The 24,592-nt window shown below is 35.3% G+C and overlaps 1 protein-coding gene across 1 annotated transcript; it reads left to right on the forward strand.

Moving 5' to 3' along the window:
* Nucleotides 1–1,340: 1,340 nt before the first annotated feature.
* LOC107140962 (proteasome maturation protein) lies at nt 1,341–17,370 on the forward strand. Its single transcript, XM_015484179.2, has 6 exons — nt 1,341–1,514; nt 4,043–4,140; nt 5,531–5,591; nt 9,657–9,758; nt 13,401–13,494; nt 17,206–17,370. The coding sequence occupies exons 1-6, from the start codon at nt 1,512–1,514 to the stop codon at nt 17,271–17,273; spliced, it is 426 nt and encodes a 141-aa protein (XP_015339665.1). The 5' UTR covers nt 1,341–1,511; the 3' UTR covers nt 17,274–17,370.
* The last annotated feature ends 7,222 nt before the right edge of the window (nt 17,371–24,592 follow it).

Consider the following 24,592-nt stretch of genomic DNA (forward strand, 5'->3'; position numbering starts at 1 on the left):
GTCACAGTTTTAAAAATTTCTCCTTAGCTGGAAATGATTGAAAGGAAAAACATGCCAATTTGAGCTCTCAAGCTCAAATCTCAAAGTAAACATGGATATTTTGAGGGACCAGAAGACAGATAAAGGCAGTAGTGCCAAGTATTTAGCATGTGGATTATCTTAGAACTTTGGAAGTTGTGTGATCATGACAGTGGATAAAACATATATGACCTTATCACCTCCCTCTATAAAATCTTTCAGCGACTTTTTAAAAACAAAGCTGCCTCCCTAATCTGGCCTATAAAAGCCTTTTAAAAACTTGCCTTTGTCCACTTGGTCTCATCTCACACTACTCTCTACCTTACTCTTTGAACTTTACCCAAACAAAACTTCTTTCCCAGTTCATTAAAAAACAAACAAACAAACAAAACAAAAACAGGTTACTCTGCCAGGAATGCCCTACCACCCCGAAATAGTCAGTTTTTTTTTTTGGGGGGGGGGCTGGGTACTGGAGATTGAACCCAGGGATGCTGGACACCCACAGCTCTTTTTATTTTTTGAGACAGGATCTTGCTAAGTTGCTTAGGCTGGCCTCAAACTTGTGATCTTCCTCCCTCAGCCTCCCGAATCTAGTTGGTCTAATTTTTTGACTATCAGTCCAAGGATTCCTTAAGTCATCTCCATTACATGGTAGCAGAGTGTAAGGCCTCTCATCTCATTTTATTTGGAAAGCAACAGTTTTGTGACCATGGCTTACGGACTCAGTCTGGGTCTTTGGGCATACTTTTTAAATCTCTTTATGTCTTGGTTTCCTCACCTGTAAATAGCAGTTTATCTATCTCATAAGGCTGTTGAGGAGATTAAAGGATATAATTCCTGTTTGGCACTTAGAATTGTGCTGATATGTGGTTCCACGAGCCCAGCATGTCAATCATGATGACATTTACTAAGATGTCAGTTCTCACGCTTCCTGGGCCAGACCTTGGAGTCCCCTTTCTCCTCTAGTCCAGGGACGCAGTCTGGTCCTTCTTCTGGTCTTAGACTCAGCACATAGTTCCTAACATAGCAGGTCTTTGATATATGATTTTTAAAAATAAATTAGCAAATGCCTTGCATCCAGCCTTTGCCTGACTAGCTAGACAGTCTCAGGTGATGCCTACTTGTAAGAGATTTTGTATAAAATAAAGCGATATATCTACAAAACCACATGACACGTCTTAAAATGCCGTACAAACGGTACGTGTTTATTAAAAAAGCGGAGTTCGTGTCCTCCCTCCCCTCCGGCACGTCCCGTCCCCACCCCACTGTCCCCCAAGCCCACACCCTTACTGCGCCCTTGGCCCTGGGCCCCTCGGGATTGCAAGCGTGGGAGCCCCGGCCCCGCACGGCTCCCTCCAACGACCCGCGCCCTCCTTCCTTCCTCGCCCGGACGGACGCACTTCCGGCGGATGTGGGGGGGCCGGAAACGGAAGTGAGCAGCAGGGCCGACTGACGGTAACGAGGCTGAGCGGAGTTCCCTGAGCTGTGTGAAGATGGTGAGTGAGCCTCTCGGCCGCCCGAATTTCAGGCAGGCTCGGCCCCGTGGCCAGGCAGGAACAGGCCGCCACCTCTCAGCCTGTTCGTGACTGGCGGCGGTGGCCTGGGAACGAGGCCGGCCTCGTGCGCCAGGATCTGTCGAGTCACTGGATTGGGGCGGGCTGGGGCTGTCTGGGGCTGCCGGACTCAGGCTCTTCCCGCGAGCAGCGGTTTGGCTTTATCTTATTCCTCTTGCTCGTCTGAGTTTTCCTATCGTTGGAAAGGGTAAACCCGAAAGAGCAACGTTTTGTGGCGTGTCACCTCCGACTATTCCTTTCCCTGAGCGATGACCTCTTTGAGCCCAGAGTCCTCCAACCTATCCCTCCTCTTCCCCGTCTTTTAACTGCTTGATAACCAACCCACAATTATAGGTTGCAGTTGGACAAGTCAGCCTTACTTTACGTTTTTCCTAGTTCGTAGTATTCCATGTGTTGGAGGGAAGAATCAGAATCCGCTCTTGCCTCTCCTGTTTGCTCCCTGTTTCTCTTCTCTCTTACTTTCTCTTTCTCTTCTATGTAAAAGTTGTGATGTTTGGAAAGACTCCTGAAGCACCTTTGCCACTGACTCTGGTATCAGCAGTGCTGGTAGACCATTCAACCAAATCTAGAAAGCTTGTGTTGGTCAATATTGCTAATTAAAGAAGTTTGATAAACACACCCAGATTTAACTGGTTATTAGGTTTTCACCAGTTTGTTTTACTCTGCTATTTTATTAGAAATCTTAAATATTAATCCTGATATTTTAAAGAAGGGAATTGGAAAAAATGATCACAGTGGAATCCAGAAATTAGAATTCCTTTTCTTTGTGTATAGAAGAACTTTTCTTTAGTCACTTACCATAAAACAGTTTAGTAGTAGGAGAACTTCATGTAGGATAGTAATAGAAGCTAACATTTTTAAAGCTACAACCCTACAACTCTAGTCCAGGAATGAGTTCAGCTACCTAGTGGTGAAGGCCAGAGAAGTGTGTAGCTTTGCTAGCAGTCCCAAAGTAGATTAGTGAGGGTTCACACTAGATTCCATATTCTTTTCCTGATCTGTCTTGACTAACTCTATGTAGAAGAGTGGGAACCTCTTGTGCAGGTTTTGAATTCCAGGCTAAGTTCTGGACTTTTATTATTCAGACATTGATGAACCAATAAATTTTGTGTATGTGTGTGTGTTTGAATCAGTTTTGGTAGGGCAAATTGTGTGTGTTAGGAAAACCTTGTTATGCATATTTGGAAAATGGGTGAGCCTAAGCAGCAAGACCCAGTAGAGTACTGTTGGAATTATCTCTTATGAGAGCCTGGACAGGGGTGGAAGAATGAAAAACACTAAACAGGATAAAGTATCTGACCAAACAAGTATACAAATGAATTAAAAAGTCAGAAAGCTGGTTTCTCAGAATAGTTTCTCCTAATATAGGAAAAGATTAGATACCAAACTGCCTGTAGCTGTTTTGCATTTTTTTTCTGCAGAATTGCAGGAATATAAGCAACCAGTAATTTAAAGTCAGCATCTTGTGCTTTTCCTGCTGTAACATTTACTATGTTTTATTTTCTTGTTAATATATCTTCATTAGATGAAGCCCTGTGAGGTAGTTGTGCTTCTTCAACATCTAGCACAGTACCTGGCCGAAATAGATACTAAAAAATATTTGGTAATTAAAAGTTTCATAGTACAAATATATAGGATGACAATATATCAGTTCCCAGTGCACTGTTTTTTTTCTTTTTAATTTTTTGTTTTACGCTATCCTGATTAGATAAAATTTTAAAATAGGTTATGTGTTCTTGTAGAAACTTTCTGAAATTCCCTTTTTCCTTTATCTTCTGTGACCACTTTTTTTTTTTTTTTTTTTATACATACACACTCCCCNTTTTTTTTTTTTTTTTTTTTTTTTTTTTTTAGCTGTGCTGTCTGTTCTTAATCCCATTTGTTTGTTCTTTGTCCTTAAGGAATGATATTCTCTAGGATTCTGTTCTCAACTTTTTCATTGGATGTTAAAATATTACAACCTAAGAGAGGGATCTCTTCATGAAAGCAAATCTGATCTATCATTTTTAGAGTAAATGGCTGTCTACGAATATGAGAGTAAAAGTCAACACAAGACTTTCCATTTTTAAATTTTGCTAGCCTTTGGTTCTGCCTTATATATATATTTAGCTAGTCATCTCAAACTGCTTGTAGCTTGTTCATTTATATTTCCATCCCTTTAGCAGTGTTAACTTATTTTTTCATGGAATGATTTCTAATCTGTCAGTCTTCAGAGATCAAGTCAGGAGTCCTTTCCCAAATTTGTTATTACTTATTTACCTTGTATGTTCCTCTACCGTAATACTTAAGGCATATTCTAATTGTCTGGATTGTGGACTCTTTGAGGGTACAGTACTTAATCTTTTCTCTCTCCTGCTTAAAAAGGCTTTTTTTTTTTTTTTTTTTTAAATAGATGTTGTCTGTGAAAAAAATTATTTTGCCTTTAATGATGTTTTTGATTTGTGTTGTAGAATGCCAGAGGACTTGGATCTCAACTAAAAGACAGTATTCCAGTTTCAGAACTTTCAGCAAGTGGGCCTTTTGAAAGTCATGATCTTCTTCGGAAAGGGTACATGAGGGAATTGTGGCTTTAACTTTGTTGTAATTAAATGTTTCTCTGAATTATTTTCCACAAAATTCTTTAAATATTTTGATAGGTTATTAATGCATATTTAAATTGGGAGATAGCAAGTAATATACCTTAGATAGATGGGAAGGGAAAGAGGCTTAGATGTTTCCTATAGTTGAAGAAGCATCTTATTGGGGTAGCTTCCTAGCATAAGGCATCCTCTTAGTATGTTATCCAGTAGTGCTTTGGTAGAATTTTCTTTTTTCTTTCTTTCTTTTGTTTTTTTTTTTTTTACTGGTAACTTGGAGAGCAGTTTTTCTTCTTATTATTGGAGTAATTCACTTTTATTTGAGGCGTGCTAGAACATAGCAGTTAAGAGGATGAGTGGAAGACTCAGACTACCTAGATTTGTAACCCAACTGTGCTATTTAATGGATATATGCCTTTGGGTAGGTTACTTAATTGCTCTGTGTCCCAGTGTCCTCATCTATCCACTAGGCTAATCATAGTTTGTATCTTAATTTGAAAAGTAAATAAGTTAATACCTGAACAATATTTGAAGGATAAATAAGTTAATACCTGAAAAATACTTAAAACAGTACCTAACTTTAGTAAGCAATCAGTAAGCATTGGCTGCTGTTTTTTTTTTCCCCCTAGCTTTAACTCACAGTTATGTCCCTTTGCACTTTATGTTTCTATGTATTTAAAATATGTTTAGATACATGTGTCTGGTAGTTGTTTTTCTTTGCAATTCACTTTACTGCCAAACCAAATAGGGTTATGCCTTCTCCTCCCATAAATATCCTGTGTTTTTGAATTTTTTTAAAATCTGATCTTAAGATTTTTGCTATTATGGTAGAATGGCATTCTTAAGCTTGTGTCTGGGGACATACATAATCTCTTATAATATTGTAGCGAAAGATGTAGTAGTGATAATAAAAACAATTTATTACATTCTTTCTAGACATAGAGCATTATTTAGCACCTTATTTTGGAGAATTACCTCTAGTGATTGAAGTCTCCACCAACAATGTCTATAATAAATACGTTTTAAAATAATTATGATATAGAATGTTTGGCTTTTTTTCTTTTATTGTACAGTCATTTTAACATATTCGTCTGTTTCCATAACTATTACCAAAATATAGGACAGGTTTTCTCATAACATACTTTTATTGTGTGTATATGTGTATCTGTCTGTGTGTCTGTGTGTGTCCTTTCGTCCGTCCTTGGGGATCAAACTCTGGGCCTTGTGCATGCTAAGTACTCACTCTGACTGAGCTACACCCCAGCCATTTAGCATACTGTTATAGTAAGACCCTTGATAGATGCATTTTTGAACAGTGAGTAGTAAGTGAAGTAATCTTTTAAATATATTTTTTTCTTCCAGTTTTTCTTGTGTGAAAAATGAACTTTTGCCCAGTCATCCTCTTGAATTATCAGAAAAAAATGTAAGTATGTTACCTATGTCTTTAATTTTATCCTCTACTATATTACTGTTAGTAATATTTTGTGGTTTATTACAGTTCTGGTGAGGATTTGACAATGAGTCTTTAAATATTTTTTTTTTTAAAGAGAGAGTGAGAGACAGAGAGAATTTTTTTTAATATTTATTTTTTAGTTTTCAGCGGACACAACATCTTTGTTTGTATGTGGTGCTGAGGATCGAACCCGGGCCGCACGCATGCCAGGCGAGCGCGCTACCGCTTGAGCCACATCCCCAACCAACAATGAGTCTTTATTTTTAATTTGCCTTCTAGGACAGACTTCTGAATTATCATTATATTGCTTCACTAAATCTCTCTTTCTACACATCCTCTTTTGTTTATTTTATGAATAAATCTAAAGAGTGGTCCATTTTTCCATTCCTCTCATAATTATTTTCTCATTTGAAAAACCTATTTTTTCCTTGCCATTTTTGCTGTTGCTAACTGAGTACTTTTCTCTAGTTTTGGCCTCTTTGTCAAGTCTAGCATTTCCAAATTACTGAGAGACATATCCATGAGGCACAGTGTACACAGATGGCTATGTCATAATCCCCATTCTTAAGAAACATAAAATTTAATAGGGAAGATAAGCAGTAGCTAGGAGGCTTCATAAAGTGCTAGAGAGGGCCAAGGATGCAACCACTTCTGCTTAGGGATTTTGGAAGGCTTTATATAGGAGGGGCCTTTGAACAGTTTAGGTTGGTGTTCACCAGGTACTTGAATGGGAAAAGGTCACTCCCAAAGAGGGAATGGCATGTACAATGATCTAAAGGCAGCTTAAGGAGTTTTTAAATATACATTTAGGATAAGAAAACTGTATCTCAGTACTGGGGAATATGATACAGTGTCACCTAGGTAACAGATTATTTATTCCTTTTTTTCTTCTTCCTCTTTAGCAAGGGAAAAAATCTTATTATAAGAAAAAGTTGAGCACCTGATAGAATTATGAAATAGAGGTTCAAATATGAGAAAATAGAACTCCTATTTGCTTTTAATGCATCAGGTTTTAGGCTCAGAAGTTAACAGTCCATATATAATTATCATTATTATATTGCTTTACTAAATCTTAATCAGAGTAGACTTAAAAGCGTGTGAGTATGATTATGAAACCATAGTGGATCATAATGGAGAAGTGAAAATTGCCTTTAGACCAAAGATGGATAAATATACCACTTTTCTAAGAGATCTAATCAAAAGTAGTTTGTGGCAAAATTGATCCCTGGCACTGTTCTTAAGTAGACTGTTTAGTAGATAACTGAGAACATTTAGTCCAGTAAACAGTGATCATTACTCACAACAAGTTAATCTTTGTTCATTTTTTTATTAAATTACCAAGTGGGTCAGTCAAAGGATCAAATTATCTTACCTGGGATAAACTTGAGGATAAGGTGGTAGATTATGGACTGAGTGTTTTTGGTTGGTAACTACCCAGACTGCGATGACTGAGGAATTATCATTTTAGAGGGAGCATTTGGTAGACATGTTGTCCTCTGTGTGCATCTTAGGTAGTTTAGTGAACACTTAGGAAGGCTAAGTGTTTTACAGAGACCTGAAGGTAGCCATAAAAAGCATGTAAATTGGGTTTTAGGGAAAAGAAATTGCTTACATGGGTAGTTCATTTTGATGAATTATTGAATTGTATCGTGGAGGCAATATAAAGCAAAAGGCTAGGTCAAAACTTTAAGAAAAATATTTATAGTGGTGAGTGTAAAGTTCTGCATTTGGGTTTTACACATATTATTGTATTATTATGTAAAACCTGATAATTTTAATTGACTATGTGCTCAGTATAAGCCAGCAGGTCGCATTAGTTCTGAAAAGAACATTTTTACTGACCTCTATTAATAATAAGACAAGGCTCAAATTCAGGGAGATTATATTCTCACTTTCCTACACATTAGTCTGACCATTTGATCTGCAATATTGGTTCTGTTCTGAGCAATACATGTTAAGACACTTTGACAAATCTGATGAGACTGGCCAAAATGGTGAAGAGTCTAGAAGCTTCTTAGGTCTTTGGAGACTCAGCTTAGGTCTTCTTTGTATTTTTCTTTAATCACTTGTCCATTTTATGACTGACTGTCTTCTCTTCATCCCCTCTCTAGAAATTTTTTGGTACTTGTTATCTGTTGAAGTTCTTTAGCATGGGTTGTGTAGTTGAACTATATTGGCATCATGCTTATTAACCAAACTTGGACAAATTGCTTAATCACTCTTAAGTTTTGGTCTCCTCATCTGTAAAAGGGAGTTAGGAATGGTCTTTTCCTTGGCATTTTGTTATCCTCTAGCAGCTCTCCATAATTGGAGCTGCAGTGGTGATAGTGATAATTCACCCTTATTGTTTTTACCAGTGATTTTCAGGGATAGAGGGATTTTGCATCTTAGTTTCAGATGGTAATGTCAGAAAATGTTTTTTGTCCTTATAGATGGCATGGCTGTAGGGGATTGTTAACACTGGTGTCTTTTGGGTAGAGGTCAAGGATGCTGCCAAATATTCTATAGTGCATAGGTCAGTCCCTAAAACAAAGAATTATTTGACCCATGATGTCAGTAGTGGTGTCTTCTGTTTTATTATGTTATCACCATAAAACCTAAATTTGCACATGCTTGTTATTTATGTGTTGATTGATAATTACATTTTTAAAAATTTTATTCTCTTTAGATACACATGATGGTAGAGTATATTTTGACATATAATACATACGTGGAGTATATCTTATTGATAATTGCATTTTAACATCACATAACAAGTTGGATGCATTCACCAGAATATATATAAGTTAATTTTTTTTGCATGAAATTATATTTATTTATCATGAGGGTAACTTTAAAGAAAACCCTTCAGATTATATCATAAAATACCCCTTTCCCTAAGGACCGTCTGAAAATTTTGCTTTGTCAAGCTGACGTAATTTAAAACAGTATTGTTAGATATACCTTATTTTTCACATTTTCGTATTTGTGGCCCCCAGTCATGCCCCAAATAAACACTGATCTCTCAATAGATTTTTGATGAATATGATTTTTTTATGATTATTAGAAACAAATCTTCCAAGAGAGTATAGTATAATAAAAAACAATCACAAGAATTCACTTTGTCTCATAATTACATTCAGAATTTTGCAGCAGTCTGTTTGCATATTTTATTCACTATCCTTAAGAACCACTTTGGAAAACCATGTTTTAGATCCAGAGTCATGTTAATTTTTTCTGAGGCATATTAAATTAGGATCAAGTTTTCTTAATATCAGTGCTTAATAAAAATAGAGTTCTAGGAAAAATAAAATTGCTGATTAGTAACCAGTACAAATTGAATAGCCTTTTAGAGGTACACCCCACAGGAATTTATTTTTTAAATTTGTCCTAATTAGTTATACATGACAGAAGAATGCAGCATTTTGATTCATTGTACACAAATGGAGCACAACTTTTCATTTCTCTGGTTATACACTATGTAGAGTTGCACCATATGAGCAGTCATACATGTACCTAGGGTAATGATGTTCTTCTCATTCCACCATCTTTTCTGCCCCCCTCCCCTGTAATTTAAATATTGAAATTTAATTAACAACATTTTACAATTTGTGATTATTTATTTTATTGAAATCCTTTGAAATAATATACTTTTGTGCTTAGAAATTCACTATTAAGTTTGTCGTGTATGTGACAGTTTCTGGATCTCAAGCTTATTTACATATTTTCTTTGCTCTACCAGTTTTGCGATACTCCTAATCAAAAGTACTGAAATATAATTATGTCTTATAAGCATCCTTTTGCAATGTGAAAAACATTGCTTAATTTATAAGTTTTGTAAATCTAAAATTTAGGTAATAATTTTACACTGGTGAAGACTACCTGTAAGCTAGATAAGATACTCAGAAATGTTCCAAAATTAGAAGAAACTAGTTAAAGCACTTTGTTTTAATTTTAGTTATGAATATTAAAATCTTTCTTCCAAATGTTTTGTTGTATATGTATCAATGCTGTTTTGAAAGCAGAGTATTGAGTGTAACATGTTGTTTTTTGTAGTTCCAGCTCAACCAAGATAAAATGAATTTTTCCACACTGAGAAACATCCAAGGTCTATTTGCTCCTCTAAAATTACAAATGGAATTTAAAGCAGTGCAGCAGGTGAGTTTATGGAGCTTAGTTATGTTTTGTCTAAGACATGTTGACACCAGTCAAAAGACTCCTCGGTTTTCACAATAGCAGTGCAAGCATTACTTTCCTTATTCCCTTATAACCTATTCTGCTTCCCCTTTTTTAGGGTAGAAACTTAATTCCTCCATCATAAAGGAAAAAAGAGTTCATTAAACAGAAAACTGCCTTAACTTACAGGCTCAGTATCTGAAAACTTACCTGCATCTACTGTTCATGTTTTTCTGCTTTTTATGGGTTATGTTGAATTTGAGATTCTGGGGAATATCCAACTGATAGTATTGAGTATGCAGTTAGTTTATAGCAGGGTATAACTGTTGAAAAGGAAAAAAGTACTTCCTTCCAATTGTGTAAGAACTGCCCCCTACTTGTGTTCTGGATTATATCAAATCATTCTACTTCAGAGAAATCCCTTTCTGTAGTTGATACATTCAACCTCTCTTTCTTCTTGCTGTCTCATCAACAGCATTTACATATATTGAAAATCTCTTTTGTCTTTTAAAATAAAACAAAATATATCAGTACCACATTCCTTCATAGAAACTTATGTTTGCTTCTGCAAATTGAATTTTTTGAAAAAGTTGCCGAGGTTACCTGTATGTGGCCCTTTTAACTCCTATTCATTCAACCCACTGTATTCTGACTCATTACACTAGAAAAATTGGTTCCTGAGCATTGGGGATGTTGTTTTGCTGTAATTTGATTTGCACTCTCAGTAGTATTTGAACCTCATGGCTTTTTGGTCTTTAAGAATGCCACATTTTCATGATGTTCCTCTCCTCTCTGAAATCTCATTCTCAGGTTTCTCTGTAGATTCCTTTGTTTTATCTGTTCCCTGAAATGCCAATTTTATTAGTACCCCATCTTTGGTCCTCTCCTCACTCTATTTTCTACCTATTCCTATTGCTTTAGTTATTTACATGCTAATGACTCCTAAGTTATAATTCTTATGAGCTATAAACCTACCCCCTTTTCCAATTGGAAGTCCTACAGGTGCCTCAAATTTCACATGTATAAATACAGAATAACTCATTATTCCTTGGATACTCCTTATCACATGGATAGATTTCTGCCTAGGGCAGAAATTGAAGTATTAGCCTTGATTATCTCAGCACCTCATCCCCAACTCCTTCACCCCCACTTCCCCCAAACAGCCAGTGCATTACATGATCTTCTCACCATATCTACTATGCTGATTTCTTTTGTTGTTTATTTGGTACTGGGGATTTAAACCAGGGGCACTTCACCACTGAGCCACATCTCCATCCCTTTTTATGTTTTATTTTGAGATGGGGTCTTGTAAGTTGCTGAGGCTGGCTTTGAACTTGCTGTTCTCCTGCTTCAGCCTCCTGACTCTGGAATTATAGTTATGTGCCAGCTTCTTGTGCTAACTCTTAACCTGCAGTGCCTCATCCAGAGTACTGTAACACTCATCCTGCTGCCCCTCAAACATATTCACACTGTAGCCAGAATAAGCTTTGTAAAACAAATTTGATTGTGTTACTCCCCTTACTTTGCCCTTAAAATAAAACTCAGTGCCTTAATGTGACTTGTTCATGAATTGACTTCTTCAAACCATAGTCCACACTCTCCTAAGCTACTTGAAATTCCTTAATTATGTTCTTTGACCTTTTGGCTTTTGCATGTGTTTTCTTATTCATATAGATTCCTTTCTCAGACATAGCAAAAATTGTGTCCTTTTCAATAAATTTTGTCAGTGGCATCAATTATATCGGCTAAGTTATTCTCGAAGCTACTTGGAATACTTTTTACCAAGAATAAAGCTCTAAAAAGAGCAAGGCTTTAAATCAAATTAATTTGGGTCTGAATCTTGGTGTGCTACCTTTTAGTCTTAAAAATTCAAGTAAGTTAGAGGCCTTTTGTAAACCCAGTGTTCTTTGATTTTTTTGGATTAGTTTTTAATGTGAAATGGAGAGAGCAATAAGAATAATATTGGGTTATTCTGAAGATTAAATGAAATAATGTATGTTTGGCATAGAATTTTTCACTTTTCTTATTTAATATTACTCAGGTTTCAACTACGTATTGCTCATGTTTGGGCCCAAGTTTTTTAAGACCATTTAATCCAAAATATTCTCCTAGAATTTCAACTTATTTTTTTTTGAACCCTATACTTTTGTAGTTCCTGCTTATCAAGATACATAATGACTCATCCCTCTTTTTGATGCCTTCTCAGGACTCTACCTCTAATCTAACTACCTGCCAGATGCTTCGCTCATGGCTTAATTTATAGGTACCCATTTCTGTTTCTTCTTCCTCTCCCTCCTCTTTTCTCCCCACTTTCCTTTAATCTTTTTGGTTTGACAGTCTAGAGAATTTTTTTCCACAGTATAAAGACCTAATGATTTTATAGGCCATTAGTAATTGAAGAGCATTAATGTCCTCAGTCTGGATATATGTTTTGGGAGGAAAAGTGATTATAACTGCCTCCTTAGATTCTGAAGGTATAATTGTTTTAAAAATCCTACTGTCATTAGTCATTAACTGTCTATTTTTTAAAAATATTTTTTAGTTGTCAGTAGACCTTTATTTTATTTATATATGGGGCTGAGAATCGAACCCAGTTCCTTGCACATGCTAGGCAGGTGCTGTACCACTGAGCCACCACCCCAGCCCCCTATTATGCCTTCTTTTTTTAAAAATTTATTTATTCTAAGTTGTGCCTATTACTCTTTTGGTAGTCTTTTGGCAATATCCAAAAATATCTGCACTGATCAGTTACAACTGCTGGACAACTAACAAGAACAAAGACTGAAAATTTGGTTTGGCTACATTAAAGTTTGTTAAGTTTTGAATGAGAAAACTGAGGCTGGAATGGGTCAGATAACTTGCACAAAGCTATATGATTGCTTAGGTGATAAAATCAGAATTTGAATCAATGGCATTCTTCTTCCAAGCCCCGTGCTTTCTCCATTATATTGTACTTAGGTACCAGTCTATGGTATATGTATTTAATACTTGGAAAAAAAGAGATCACATTGGTTCAGAAAGACATCATATTTTGAAAGGCTTCACAAATGACTTTGGTTGACATTTCTGGTTACCACCACTATTTGAAAGGGATATACCTAATATTTGTACTATGAGTTGTACAAAACAACATATAAAATGAAATAATTCATTTAGCATTACTTCATTTTATATTATTTCATATAATAATATAAAATTATTATTATTTTTTTGAATTGGAATTTGTTCAGGATTGTGATCATCCCATATGTATCAGGAACAAAGCAAGGTGTTAAGCTCTGGGATTTTTCATCGTATCTTGTCAGACATGCTGTAGTTTTTCTGGACCTAACCAAACTTCAAAATGTGTAAACCTGATGGGATAAAGTGTTAATATAAGCTACAATTTCCATATCTTGACATATTTTGAAAAGAGCTCTGAGGAATTTTTAAGAACTTGGTTTGTACTAAAACCTGAAGTGTTTTTTTTTTTTTTTTCCCCCCACCCTCACTGGTTAAATTTGCTACTTTACTTAGTTTTGTGAACTTTTCAAATAAAGAGTGAAGAGTATGAAATCAAATAATACATTTTGGCTTTTTCCCTTGTTTTTCTCCTAATTTTGCTCTTTTCTGCTTTTCCCAAAGGTTCAGCGTCTTCCATTTCTTTCAAGCTCAAATCTTTCTCTGGATATTTTGAGGGGTAATGATGAGACTATTGGATTTGAAGATATTCTTAATGGTAAGTGTCATTCAGCATCTTTTTGTGGAGCTCTGTAATATACAAGCTGACAACAGCAAACAAAACAGTATCCTTCGTGTTCATAGAGTTTACATCAGTTGAATTCACTTGTTCTTATTCACAGCAGGAAGGTAAAATTTAATGGTAATAACTGTCCTTAAATAGTGTTAAAGTGAAAATTATTCACGTGAATTTTGTGATTATACTGGTTATAACCATTTCAGTCAAGATAAACATTCCGTGTCCTGAGAATCAAGTTTGCTATGTTTGTGTCATACAGTAGTTTGGTGGCTTAAACAATGATAGTTGTTTCAGTTTTCATAGCATTTGTGGGATGTAACTAGTTTGTGTTTCATTAGGTGGTGAGGAGAGTGTCATTCTTAACAAAATTTCCTAAATGATTATATTACAAGTGAGATTAATGACTTAACTAAGAAAAGTGTGAGGAGTATTCTCTATTTTTTTCTGGTCCTGAGGAAGATAAACAAATATAATCTTGTGTAGTACTGCCTCTGCTCTTTAAGCCCCAGCAGTACAGAAGAAACAGAAAAACAGTTTTGCTTGGCTGTTTATGTCCGGTAAGGAAATGCTGTGGACACAACAGAAGTCTAGTGAGCCTCTTTGAGAATCTTCCCTGAGGGAACTTTTTGAATGCAGGAAACCTGGATCCTTAAGCTTATTTGAAACTAGTATGGTGGTAGGTCTGTATATTAACTTTTGTTTACTTACAAAAATATATTCATTTGAAAATCTGCTTCTGTAATTGTGTACAAAGAAAGGAAGAAGAACTTAAGATTTATTCAGTCAATTGAATATATGTCAGGCATTGGGCTATGCTCAATATACAATGGTGAACAAAATAGATATCTTTCTAACGGAGGAGGCAAATGTTAAGCAGAAAAAACTGGCATATAATTAGAAATTGTGATAAATTCTGGGACTATGACACACAAGTTAATTCTGAAAGATATATGGATTAGTTGAGTTAAAAGGAGAGGAAAGACTTTAGGCAGAAGAAATAATATGTCCAGGGTCTCTGAAGAGTTTGAAATTTTAACTACTTAGAAGCTAACAAGTTAGCCTGCCATGGTTTCATGGCCACTGGCAGAATACACCAGACTCCTGGAAACAAAGGACAGTTTATTACTCGTAGCAATAGTGGTAGCCAAGTATCAGCATTTCTGTTGGTTTCCCACTTCCCACAGGGAAACATGAAAAGAGAGGGTCAGGCAGTCTATATAAATCGTGTATTTTATTTCTGGAGAAGAACTCCATTTTCAGAGTACCTGAATCTTACAGTGGACAATAAATCTGCCCGTTCTGTGCTCCTCTGTGCTCCTGTGCTTCACTTTAGAAACAGCCTTGAAGAGTCCAGAGCAATGGCAATATCTGTGCTCCCAGGGATTGCAGAGTTGTGAGAGACCAATTGAGTGTTGTTTCCTAGCACACTTGAGAGCTCTGTAAGAAGAATCTCATGACTGAAGTGTTTTGGAGCAAAATAGAGTGGAATAAGGCAAGGTCTTTGACTTAGAGAGGGAACAGATAAGCCAAGGCCTACAGATCATAAACAGAAGTCTGGAGTTTATTCAGATTGCAGCTCAAAGCCATTGAATGGTTTTAAGCAGAGGTGAATTGTGATATAATTTCATGTTTACAAAGGTCACTAACTATCTGGTGGGCATCTCACTTAATTCATTCCTTGCATCTGTCTAAGGTAGATGTTAAGCTGGAAAGATCCCTCCTTGATTTTTATCACAATGAGACTACTACATTGCCCTTTGAGTGGTTTCCCTTTTGTGGGTAACTGTATAAGATACAGGTAACTTAGAACTTAGAACCTTGCATTAGCTCTTCCTTCTGCTTAGAATATTTTTTTCCTCCTCATTTTTCAGATTTTTTTTTTTTTTCATTTTTAATGTCACTTCTTCAGAGAGGTTTTCCTTGACTACCTAAGGTGTCCCCATTCTCTTTGTCATCTCACCGTATATTAATAATTTGTATAGTATTTCCTTGATATTTTTCTTTTTTATTTGTAAAGTGCTTGTTCCATAGTAAGTGTTTAAAGCTCTTCCATATGCACCACATTCTCATCATCAATTCTGACTTAGAATATAGTTTTAGGTCTACAATGAGGAAGTAGTTTGTTAATCTAAGCACTGTGTGAAGTCTGTTAGAGTATTAGAGATGATGAAATTTTTGTTTATTCCTCAGTGAAATGCTCCAAGAAAATTCTCTACATTTTATCAGGAGGGTACTATTAAAGTCAAAAGTAGGCTTACTCTTAGTGCCAGAAAGTGCCTTTCATTCACTCTAGTCCCTTTCACTTTAAGATGAGTAAACTGAGGCTCATGGGGAGTTTTGGTCCTTCCTCAGACTTACAAGTAAGCTCATAGGATAAAACTGCTAGAATCACCTTGTATACCTTGTTTTCATAGTGTGCAAGTGATAGCTCATTCTTTGTAATGAAAGTCACAAGTTTAAAAGTAAGTAAAGTTTAAAAGAAAGTTGTGGATGGGAGGGAGGGGAGGGGAGGGGGGATAGTAGAGGATAGGAAAGGCAACAGAATACAACAGACACTAGTATGGCAGTATGTAAAAACATGGATGTGTAACCGATGTGATTCTGCAATCTGTGTACGGGGTAAAAATGGGAGTTCATAACCCACTTGAATCAAATGTATGAAATATGTCAAGAACTATGTAATGTTTTGAACAACTAATAATAAAAATAATAATAATAATAATAAAGAACTAACACTTTTATAGAACTTAAAAAAAAAGTTGTGGTTAAATAAATGAATGTTCTCTGCTCAAGAATTTAAAGCTTTTCTTCTGAAACTCAGATTTTTCATGATTATCCAGATCCCATTTCTTTGCCTCATTCCTTAGTTACCTGTTGTTTTAGTTACTATATCCTTTAAGAGTTTTTTCCGGTGTCTACTTAGAAATATATAGTCAGAAAATACTTGGCATTGCTTTGTGTTTACCTTTTTTTTTTCTTTTTTTAATACAGTTAGTATCATGCTATTTATATCTTAAAGTATATATTGTGTATTTCTCTCTTATTTTTATTATTATTTCTTATTTTTTTCCTCATTCATTAACACAAAACTATGCTTTATACTCTTGTGCAGGTATCTTTTTAAAAGTTTTATATTTTGAATGCTTGCTATGTATACAGCAGTTTATTACTAATAATCAGGGCATTGTCAGTTGTTACTAAGGCTGCTTTTGTGACGGGACAGGTTGTGGAGAGTATTGACTGCTGAACTGATGTGATACAATAATTTTCAGTCTCTTAGGTAGTCCACTAAGGAAACTTCAACAGTGGTTATACTGAATGGCAATTCTTTTTTAAGAATCTTGAAAAAGGAGAACTTTTCAACCTGTTTTTTTCTTTTAAAATCAGCTATATTGAGATGTACTTGACATGCCATCACATGCACCTGTTTTTAAGTGTACAGTCCTATGGATTTCAATAAGTGCATACAGCTAGGTTCCCCCAATCAAGCTATAGAATGTTTTCATTATCCCAAAAAGTTACCTTGGTCCCTTTGCAGTCAGTCATTGAACCTTGACCCCAGGCAACCACTGTTCTGTTTTCTGTCACTTTGAATTAGTTTTGACTGTTCTTGATTTTCATGAGAGTGAAATAATTGAATTTATCTTTTTTCGATAACATTTTTAAATGTTTGTTTTTGTTTGCTTTCAGATCCATCTCAAAGTGAACTAATGGGCGAACCACATTTAATGGTGGAATATAAACTTGGTTTACTGTAAGATAGTTTGCCGTTCATGGATCAGAGGGGCTACATCTTGTTATAGTTGGTTTTTGTTATAATTCAATGTATACAATATTAAAAGTACTGACACATGAGATTCTGCCTAAATAGTATCATGATTATTTGAAATTATCGTGTCTTTGATTTATGACCGTGTGACAGTTGAAAGCACTAAAGGAAGATGATTTTAAAGTTCCTAATTTATAGTAAAACCATAGCATTATTTGTCATTCAAAATTATTTTTCAGGAATATTATAAATTGTCAACAGGTTCTAATGTAACTTACTTTGTAGATATTCCATAAGTTTAATTTTTTAAAATAACCAGTATCAATATTTCAGTCTACCAACTTCATAGCAACATCTTTCAGAATAAACATTTGTAATTAATTTCAATAATAGCACTTCAAATTGAGTATAGAAGATATTTATCATGTTTTATTATAGTCTGTGAGAAGAATATTTGTTACATTGATGGTATTTTAGAATTACAGCCATGAGATTCTTTTATGATGAAAAGTGTAATTTCAGGGGTTTTGATTTTGTCTTTGAGTGAAAAATTAAAGCAACCAGCAAATGTAGATTGAACTCATGTACTTCATGGATTTAATATGTATTTGATATATGAGCAAGCAACACTCTTTAAAGGAAGTAAGACTCATTTTTATACACGTTATGCATCCCTGAACAAATTTCATAATAATTTTTTAAACAGTTTTCACCATGATTACTCTAAAGTATTCTTTATGAACCTGCTATATAAAAATTAAAGATTTTTAGAACATTAGTGCATGGGTCATTTTTCACTAATTCTAAAATATGTTTTGATTAGTTTTTTTCAGAAAATCTTTAAAATAATTATTGATTTAAAACATTCATCAATATTTAGAGACATTTGTGGTCTCACAACTTTAGGTGGGTTGCTACTGGCATCTAGTGGGTAGGAGCCGGGAACACAGCTATCCTAGAATGCATAGGACATTAATTTATGATCATGTAACAAACTGAAGACACTAGGGAAATGAGTTTAAAACTCATTTTTTATTAAAACAGTAGTCTTCCATGTCTTTAAAAAAAATTACCAGTGAATATTCTAGAATTTTCTGCATCTACTGTTTACTCTCTGCAACCAAAATTTATTTAGTTGGAAGTGTTAGTAGTGCCAAGGTTGGCAAAACTTGAGATAAATCAGATGGTACATTTTAAAAAATCTCTCTTGCTCTGGCTATTGAGATTAAACTTAAAATTGTCTTTGCCAATTGCTCTATTTATAAATAATGAAATTATAGAAACAACAAAGATTCACTAATTAATTATTTCTAGATATGTTTACTTTTACCTACAAGTTGGAGATTTCTGTTCCCTTGTTGTAGGAATAATATTCATTCCCCTCCTGACCAGTAGAGGGCATATGAAATTAATGAGATAGTTTGAATGGAAAATCTGAAGTTTTAAATTTAGGAAGTGGTACTCTTGGATAGTGCTTACTTTCCGATGATCTTTTTGCTTCCTCTCTCCTTTTCCTCTTTTACCTTCTTTATTTTTATGTCAGTGATTCTCATTCCTGAATGCATGTAACAGCTAGGAATCTTGAAAAAATTTTGATGTCAGGATCTGGATTTCACAAATTCTAAGAGGACTAGTCTAGAGTGGATCCTAAGAAGCATATTTTTGAGACACTCTTCAGGGTACTTGCTTTCTTTTTTTTTTACTTGCTTTCCCTTCTTACTAGTATGAGCTATTGAGAAGTTTTCTAGTGTTTCTTAATCTGCAGTCTACAGTGAGAAATTATTTGGATTCCTTCGAAGGCAATTGCAGGTCCCTCCAAGTTACCTTTAAACTTTTCAGTTAGGTATTTTTTTTCTTTTAGATGTTATGATTTTTCTTGGAGAATTAGTTTAGTATTTCCCTTAAAAATCCTTTTAATACATATGAGAACAAAGACGTTGATAGGTTTTACCATCTGGAAGTATTGAGGGGTTGGCACGTATTGAGAATTATTTGGCACAGCATCGTATGACTCTTTGACCAAAACCACCTCTGCATTCTTGCCTCTGTACAAAATATAAATAATAGGCTTATTACTCTTTATTAATTTTGCCCTTTGCTGTGGATGTTACCCTTTTTAGTAGGATGAACAAATATTTAGCCTACTGTTCTTTATTTTATTATTCCTTTGAATGCAGATATTAAAAAATGTAAAATATGATCTGAAAACATTATTAGGAAAGATGAAACAATTCTGTGATATATCTTAAATCTACAACTGGATAAGGTTTTTTTCAGATACATGAAATATAAACAAGTTTTGACTTGCTGTTTTTTAATAAAGGAAAACCAAAAAATGCTGCTATTCTTCATTGTGTTTAGTTCATGATTTTGAAATTTAAATTCATTTCTTTCTGTGTAATAAATGCTTTTGTCTTATTATAGATCCTTAAAGAATGAGAGCATACTGTTAGTTTTTCAAATAGAATTTCCCTAGGTTTTCCCCTCCCACCCCAAGTCAAAAAGTATAAGGGACTTTAAAACTTTTAAAAATGAAGGATCAAGTTTTGAAAGTTTAGAGTTTACGTCCAGATCTTAATTTATTTCTGAGCCAGAGGACGTGCTCTGTCAGCTGTACTTTGTCCTTTTACTTCTTTCTGGTGTCATGACCTAATGGGAGACAGGAAAAAGCTATATTGTTCATGGCTGTGACAAAATAAAGGTCACATAGGGGATATGGGTTTGGGTCAGTGGATGATCCGGTAGAATTCTGTTTTAACTTTGTCTGCACTTATTTATTTTTGGAAAGATTAATTAATTTTACCACCAAGACATATATCACACTTTTTGTTTGTTTACTGTGCTACATAGAAATCTTATAAAACCTAAATGAATTTTTTCATCAACTGTGTTAATTCTGAAAGAACACCCACATAACCTCCATGTTGATTTACCAGTTGTTAATGTATTGTCTTACTTCCTCATATGTAGATTGAGGATAAACATTTTTGGCAACAAGTCCACAAAGGCAGCAGTAAGTAAATACTCTTACTGCATCACATCATAAGTCCCACTTGATGATGCTGAATTTAACAGGTGGTGGCTATCAGCTTTCCATTATAAAAATAGTTTTCCTTTTGTAATTAGTAAATAATCTGTGGAGTAATAGTTAGATATTCTTTTCCCCAAGAACTTTTTGTTGTTGTTCTAATTAGTTCCCCCAGAACTTTGACACAGAGGTTTTTAGTGTCCATGAAAATTTTTTTCTCCAATTATTTATCATATGATCATGAGGGTCAAGAGGGCTGCAGAATCCTGATATTTTATTATTTCTTCTCGTATTGGCTGACAAGTTTTTGTAAAGCAAAGTTTTCCATATTTTCTCTTTCTGAAGTATCTTTCTATATTCATGGATTCTTATTTAATGTTTAAAATCTGTTTCTATCAATACCCTTTTGATGCACTAAACCTAATCATTACAATGAACAGTAATGCTTTAAAAAGAAAATTATAATGGTGTACAAGTGCTAAATTTAATTTTTAGCATTATTGTTATTTTACAGAATATTATATTTTATTGAGATATTTTAGTTACCTTAATTAGTTGTCAAGGGTGTTATAACCAAAAAAATATCTATTTTGATCTTAGGGGAACCAGGGCTGACTTTAACTACTGATGTTCTGCCAGATCATGAGAGACTGCAGAGACCTGGTCAAGCAGGCTGTGACTTGCTCTATTCTATACACAGTTTCAAAGGCACCATAGTATTATAGTTTTAGGGATGACAGGAAACTGATAAGGCACACGAAATAAATAGTACACATTTGGTCTTTTAATACTTAAAATGAAAATTTTCAATTATCTAAAAATAAATAAAAATATATACTATAATCCTATCTCTCCGTCATCTAGCTTCAATAATATACTCAGGGTTAATCTTACTCCATCCACATTTTTTTCACCCATTTTCCCTCTCAAAGGTATTTTGAAAGAAATTCTAGACATCATTTCTACAGGAAATATTTCAATTTATAACATTAACATAACCACAAAACTATTATACCTAAATTAACAATAATTCCTTAGAGTCAAATACCCAGTGTCCAAATTTCTCATGGTCTAATAAGGCTGTTTTGTTTGCATCAAATTCCGAGCAACAGCCACACATTATGATTGGATTTTGTGCTGTCTTTTATAGGTTCTCTTTCACTTCATGCTAGTTGTTGAAGACACCAAGTTGTAGGACTTTCTACAGTATAGATTTTGCTGTTTGTAATCTTTGTGATACAGTTGAACTTGTTCCTCTCTTCTGTAGTTCCTGTAAATTGGTAGTTGAATCTATAGGCTTGATTAGGTTCAGGCTCATTATTTTTGGAAACATCACCTCATTTGGACGTGTGTTCTTCCCTAAGATACCTAATACCTAACCATCTCTCATTTTGTGATATTGGTGGCTGTTGACATATTACAACATATAGATCCAAATGGGCTTGCAAAACAGTGATTCTAAATCTATCATTTCTTTTCTGCCAGAATACTTCTTTAATTTTCCTATTACGTACTATTTGCTTACCTAGGGATAAAGTCATGTAGGAAAGGCAGGAAAAATATACTTTATTATTTCTTTTTATTGCTAGCAATTTTTCCTGAGGCAGGATTCCAAGTTCAAAGCCAACCTTAGCAACTTTGGTCCTAAGCAGCTTAGCAATTTCCTGTCTCAAAAAACAAAAAGGACTGGGGATGTGATTCACTGGTTTAGTGCTCTTGGGTTCAATCCCCGATATTCTCCCCTATGCACACACAAATTCTTAACAATTTTCAAAATACAAAATTTATTTTCATGCAGTAATAAAAATTGGGCTATTCTGTAATAGTGACCAATTTTTTTGTTGTTGTTGACAGTGTCAGTATGAAGGGTATACATTATTTAGTGTTTTATATTGCTTTATTTTATTTGTGTCTTAGCTTTTTTTTTTTTTTTTTGCTGCTGTGACTAAAAGACCTGACAAGAACCATTAGAGGAGGAAAAGTTTATTTGGGAACTCAGTTTCAGAGGTCTCAGGCAGCTGGCTCCATTTCTCAGGGCTCCAGGTGAGCCCGAATGAACATCATGGTGGAAGTATATGGCCTTGACGAGTATGGTGGAGGGAAGTGGCTCACATGATCAGAAAGCAGAGAGACTCCACTCATCAGATACAAAATATATACCCCAAAGTCACACTCCCAGGAACTCACCTCCTACCTATACCATTTGTTAATCACATCAGGAGATTAATCCACTGATTGGGTTAAGGCTCTCATAACCAATCATTTTTCCTCTAAAGCTTGCATTGCCTCAGACATGAACTTTTGGGGGGGCACCTCACATCCAAACCATAATAGTTTGCTTGTTTGTTTTTTACAAAGATTAAAAGATCACAGAACAAATGACAATTTTAGGAACTAGGCCTATCTTAAGAGGCTTTCTCTTTTTCTCTTCCCTTTGAAAAACGAAAACTGAATAAATACCTCCAAGATTTAGCTCTAGGGAAAAGATAGGCAAGGTGAGCCATGAGAGTCCATTACCCTCTATTTCATCTCCACATTATAGAACTCATTTGTGGTCTTTACTTTGTAGGTCCACCCTAATTCCGGACAGTACCCTAAATTTTTCTAAAGGAAAATTGCTAAAACTCCTTTATGTGTGGTCTTAGGGAGACAGTGCCTGCCTCCTTCTCCAGGCCGAAGAGGGCAGGTTAGCCTTCCTCTGTGCTCCTGGGCCCTGCAGAGGGTAGACCTGTGACCTAGTCAGCCAAACTCCTCTCTTAGTGTTACTTGCAGGAGTCAGGATTGGGTTCTTGCTCCATGGAGTTGAAGAATGAACACCTCCAATGCCGCTGAGGTAAGTAAGCAAGCAGGAATTTTATTAAAAAGGAAAGTGAGATATTCAAAACTCCTGGTGCAGCGCGTTTTAAGGTTTATAGTGCTCCCCCTTTTAAAGGCATGTAGGGAGAAGTTAATAAGCTCTTTTTGATTGGTTTTTGATATTTCAATTATTCCATGGTGGGCACAGCTGGATTATGAATTATGTAGTTGTTTTTGGTGAGATAGACACACCCTTTCTGAGAAACAGGAACTGTTTTATAACATGTAGGACATGTTAAAATGGCTGTCCCATGCTTCCCCACTTGTTGACCTTTACTGTCCCTTCCCTAGCCTTTTCTACCTCACTAGGACTGGGATTCCTGAGTCCAGGAAAAGGAGACCAGAAAGGTAGGTGTCTCATTACTGCACAAACAGTGTGCCCTCATGCCACATCATTGTGGTTTCTGCTGCTCTATTTGTGAACCTCCTTTGATTCCTGATTATTTTTTAGCCTCTGCTTGGTTTGCTACCAAAGTGGTGACCCTCTAGTATCTTTATAGTAAATTCCTTTATATATAGAAGAGTGCATTTTGTTGCTTGCACTTGGAGGTCTCTGAATAAGTAATGGTGTCAGGCAGCTGGTATTTTAGGGAACAAGTCCCCAGAGACATTGGTAGATTAGTTATCTGACTGACAGGTTTTAATTGTGACTCTAGGTAGGAAATCTAGCTGCCTTTGGAAAGCAATTGAAAAATAGGTATCCTTTCTGGTTCCATGAAATCACAGGCTCATTTTATAGTAAGATTCTGGGCAACCAGACTAAGAAAAAGTCAGTATTCCAGGGTGGCTGCTTCTAACAGCATTAGTAGGATGAGGGTTAAAGCAAGTAAATAACAAGTTTGAATTCCTATATCAAGCTACAGCATCCTCATTTATTACAGATATAATACTCAGTAGAAAACAAGATCTGAGTCTCCCCAGTTAGCACAGCTGGTGAATTCACTGTCCCATTAGATCTATTCTGTGAAAACTGGAGCATTGATTAGGATTTGAAGTATGCCAAGAATTAAGTGGGAATAGGACTGAGGAAGTAATTTCTTCACTTAGAAGGAGAATGTTCCTTTCTCCATGAAGAAATCCTTCCCCCAAAGAAGTCCATTTACCAGAGAAAGTCAGTTCCCCTCTGCCATGGTCTTTTTTGTTTCCAAACCCATAGCCAATGTTAAAGAGTGCAGCATTCTTCCTGGAAGTCAAATCCAGAGAAATCTAACATATAGAAATAATTTGGGGTCTTTGCCAATTTCTAGTTACAATAAATTCAGGAACACATGAAGAAATAAGATTATGAGTGCACTTTTAGTATATCAGCATGCTGCCTTACATAAGATAATTCTAGACTCAAATAACTGAAGAATATGGTTATGGTCTTAATCATTTGCAGAATTAGATTCAACAAAGGTACATGATAAATGAAGCTGAGATGT

The sequence above is a fragment of the Marmota marmota genome, unplaced genomic scaffold (genome assembly GCF_001458135.2).
Source record: "Marmota marmota marmota unplaced genomic scaffold, marMar, whole genome shotgun sequence".
NCBI classification, from domain to species: Eukaryota; Metazoa; Chordata; class Mammalia; order Rodentia; family Sciuridae; genus Marmota; species Marmota marmota.